Raw genomic sequence first — 4,035 nt, forward strand, 5'->3', positions numbered from 1 at the left:
GGACCTGGACACATGGAGGGTGGTTGGGCGCTCAGAAAGGCTCCCAGGGAAGTGGTCACGGCTCTGACGTTTCCCAAGCCCATGGATCATTTGGACAATGCTCCCAGGCACAGGGTGCGGGGATTTTGGGGCTGTGCAGGGCCAGGAGGTCACAGAATCCCGGGATTATCAGCATTGGGAAAGGCCTCCAAGGACATCCGGTCCAACCATTGGCTGGTGCTCACCAGAGCTCCGAGTGCCATGTCCAGTCATTCCTTGGACACTTCCAGGGATGGCGACTCTGTCCTTCCCTGGGCAGCCCCAGTGGGAATTGATGATCCCTGGGAGTCCTCCCAGGGATATTCCCTTCAGGATAATCCATGATTCCCACAATGTGCTGATGGGCAATGAGGAATATCCATTCCCATCCCTTCTCTCTCACCTTGGGGCTGATTCCCAGTCTGGAAAGTTCTGACAGAGGGAGATCCTCGGGGGGTTTTGTTCCGACTGCAATTCTACTGGAAACACTTTCATTTCGTAATTCCATTTCTATTTTCCAGATTTCTTCTTCCCTTCCCCTTCCCCTTCCACTTGGATGATTGTTTCCCTCATAGTTTTAAGTCTGGATTTGGGAATTATCGGGGCTATTATTGGTAAGTGTATGTGTACATGTATATGTGAGTATTTCCACAGATGACGGGGAACTTTCAATTCACCACAACCCAAAACTCAAATAAATGCTGTGAATAAAATAAACTAATATAAATTAATTTTATTCTGTATAATTTTCCCTACTGTTTCAGTTATAATTTTTACATTGTAAATTACTTTTTATTTTAATATTTAAAAAAATTATGAATTATGAATTAAGACTGTGGTGTTAAATAACAATAATAATAATAATAATAATAATAATAATAATAATAACAATAACAGTAGTAGTAGTAGCAATAAAAAATGTAATGGAGTTAAAATTTTTAACATCCAATTCAGAAATACAGAGGGAGAGAGATAAAATTAACACATTCATAATGAAAATGAGGAGTCGGGATACAGGGACTACGACATACTTGCAGAATAGTTATTTACCTCCTGGCATCATGGATTTTTTAATACAATTCACATTATCAACTGAGACAACTCAAAATTTTGTTTTTCTAGGTACTTTTGCACAAATCAGGAAAGCAGTGGAGTGAAAAAGCTCAAGAGAAACCCAAAATAGAAATAGGAAGCTGATATTTGATATAATATAATAAATATATGAGCTAGAATAAATATTTTAGAAATAATAATATAAATATTATATAACCTGAATATATACAATATAAATATTTATATAATATAGATATATTTATAAATAAATGGTTATATAACATAGATATATTTATAAATAAATATAAAGAAATAATTTTTATAAATAAATAATAAAATAAATATATTGTAATCTATGTCTATTAATACATATGTGTATATATGTACATTTATTATATAAAACACCACTATTAAATTATACTATACAATTATTTACACGTCACACAATTCTATTGTACCATACACAAATATTATCAATCCTATTTTATAATACAGACATCTTTATATATGTATAGAATACATGTACATAGTATTTACTATAATTTAAGTTTTCTATAAAATATAAATATATACAAATATAAAAATCTATGAAAACATAGATATCTTTGGCATGAAAGCAGCCTATAGTGTGACAATAATTCAGTTAACATCTCTAGTATTAGACACTATCATTTTTCAGTCACTGGTTGGTCTTCCAGGAGCTCTTTATTCTTCAGGGTTTTCCTTCGTCTTCCCACATTGAAAAAATCTTCTGCCAAAATTAGACAGGAATAGATAAATGTAGAAATAGAAATAGAAATAGAAATAGAAATAGAAGTGAAGAAATACAAGTACAGAAATCTATAAAATGAAATAAATGCAGCCATTTTCCGCAGAACTCCTGGGGTCAACTCCCAAGGAACATTCCAAACCCTTTGCTGGGTGTCATTGATTGTCCCTGATTTGCTGGGATCAATAATTAACTTTTGGATCTCTTTGATTCCAGCCAGGTTGAGGAAGAAGGCGAAGAAAGGTAAAGGCTCCAAGAAACCAAAGGATTTTGATTTCTGGGATGTGAATCCCGGTGGGATTCGATGACCTTTGGTCACAGGTTGTATTTATTGACCCCTCCAGTGTGCCCCAATCCGAGCAGATCTTGAGGGGCCATTAATTTTATCAATATTAAAGATACTAAATATCCATTCATTAAATAATTTACTAAAATATGAAACCATGAAATTCTAAATATTATTGACACTATTATAAAAGTAGAAAGAGTAAATTAATAACATCAGAATATTGTTATAATTATTATGTATTAGAGTATTTAATGCATAGACTTATAGGATATTGAGTGATCTAATAATGCGTAATTATTATAATATGTAATTAATTATTTTTAGTCAATTAAGATATCAAAGGTACTATAAATTAATTACTTAATATAATTAATATCGAATAGAACAAAATACGTAATTATTAATATTACATATAATACATAATTCAATATAGCTTTATTATATCATTGAAAAGATATATAATATATAGCTTATTATCATTACATTGCAAAATTATTAAATATTAAAAAACAATATCAATAATTTGATAATATTTGATTGTGTTTTAACCTTCCAATGATTCCCTGACCCATATCCTGCTAAAGTTCTGCCAATTTTTTTGGTCATCAGCCTCAATTTCCCATGAAATAATGGGAACAGCATTGACAGCTCAATTATTCCAACTAGAATTGATTTCATCTTTTTTTATGGAATTAATCTTCATTTACTACATTCTCTTACATCATTATTGAATTCTTTTCAAACCCTTCTTTAAGTTTATTGAAGAAAGATGAATTCCAAAGTGGTCAAGAAAACACCATAATTGAAGATTTTAGCTGTGAAATTCATTAATTCGTGTCTCATTTCTTTCAGATGAAGGGAGTGTGAAGGCACTGCTGAGTAAGACCAATTTTCCTGCTCCTTGCATTCTTCCACAGTGCACATCCCAAAAAAAGGATGGGGATCTTTCTTATGTATTTACGAATAAGTCTCCCTTTAACAAAGGCTCTTGTGACATAATTGCAAATTTGATTATGAATTGAAATTGATTTATCTCCATTGGATTCATTTTCCAATGGGTTCACTTTCCAAGAGATTCATTTTCCAATTTCCGATAAAGCTCCTTGTTGATGCTTCAGGAATTGAGGACAATGAAATAGATTAAAACCCCGTCTCATCATTTTTTACTCCTAACATGAAAAAACCAATTTAAATAAATTCTATTTTGCTCCTGAATTACATTTAATTCACTTTGCTGCTACATTTTACTCCTAAATTGAATTTAATTAATTTTGCTCCTAGATTTTACTTCTGAACTAAATTTAATTAAATTAATTAATTAATTAATTTTACTCATAAATTTTACTTCTAAACTAAAATCCCCCAATTATTTATTGATTTTTTTCACTTTTTCCTTGCATTTGTTGGTCGACTCAGAAGCTCAGAGAGAGAAAAACGAAGCAGGTAAATCCATTTCTCCAATTTATGTTAATTATATTAGTATTAAATACAATTATTATTATTGTACAATTATTATTCATTATTAAGCAGCTCCCACAAGCCAGTGAAAGAGCAGAAAATAAACTCCGGTATTTTCCCTTTATTCCAGTTTATTGATTTCTATTTTATTTCAATTACTCTAAGAAACATGGCTGTGATTGGGTCCGGTTCTGAGAAATGTGGGATCATTTCCTGCTCCTCTGGGAATTCTCTGCCTGGAGTTTTGCTGATGGAGATTCCTCGAACCCCAGATTTGCTGCTCATGGCTTTTTTCGCGGGAAAATTATTCCAACTGGGTCACAACTCCAAAAAATATGTGGGATGAAACTACATGTCCAGGGAAATCCTGAGCATTAATTCCATGGAAAGTAAGGAAAATGCCATGTCCTGCTGCCCCTGATCCCTCAGGATCCCCACCCGGAGAGGA

The 4,035-nt window shown here is 32.6% G+C and overlaps 1 protein-coding gene across 2 annotated transcripts in view; it reads left to right on the forward strand.

The window, feature by feature from the left end:
- LOC103620020 (butyrophilin subfamily 3 member A2) overlaps positions 1–3,670 on the forward strand; it is a 6,802-nt gene extending 3,132 nt beyond the window's left edge. Inside the window, exons 4-7 of one of the 2 annotated variants that reach the window (XM_017740648.1) lie at positions 540–632; positions 2,057–2,083; positions 2,982–3,008; positions 3,546–3,670. In XM_017740648.1, coding sequence (XP_017596137.1) covers positions 540–632; positions 2,057–2,083; positions 2,982–3,008; positions 3,546–3,655 — 257 coding nt within the window. In that variant the 3' untranslated portion in view covers positions 3,656–3,670. Of the gene's footprint in view, positions 1–539; positions 633–2,056; positions 2,084–2,981; positions 3,344–3,545 lie in introns of those variants that run through there. The other variant, XM_008638605.2, reaches the window with a different exon arrangement.
- Positions 3,671–4,035: the final 365 nt, after the last annotated feature.

The sequence above is a fragment of the Corvus brachyrhynchos genome, unplaced genomic scaffold (assembly GCF_000691975.1).
Source record: "Corvus brachyrhynchos isolate BGI_N302 unplaced genomic scaffold, ASM69197v1 scaffold298, whole genome shotgun sequence".
In the NCBI taxonomy this organism is placed as follows: Eukaryota; Metazoa; Chordata; class Aves; order Passeriformes; family Corvidae; genus Corvus; species Corvus brachyrhynchos.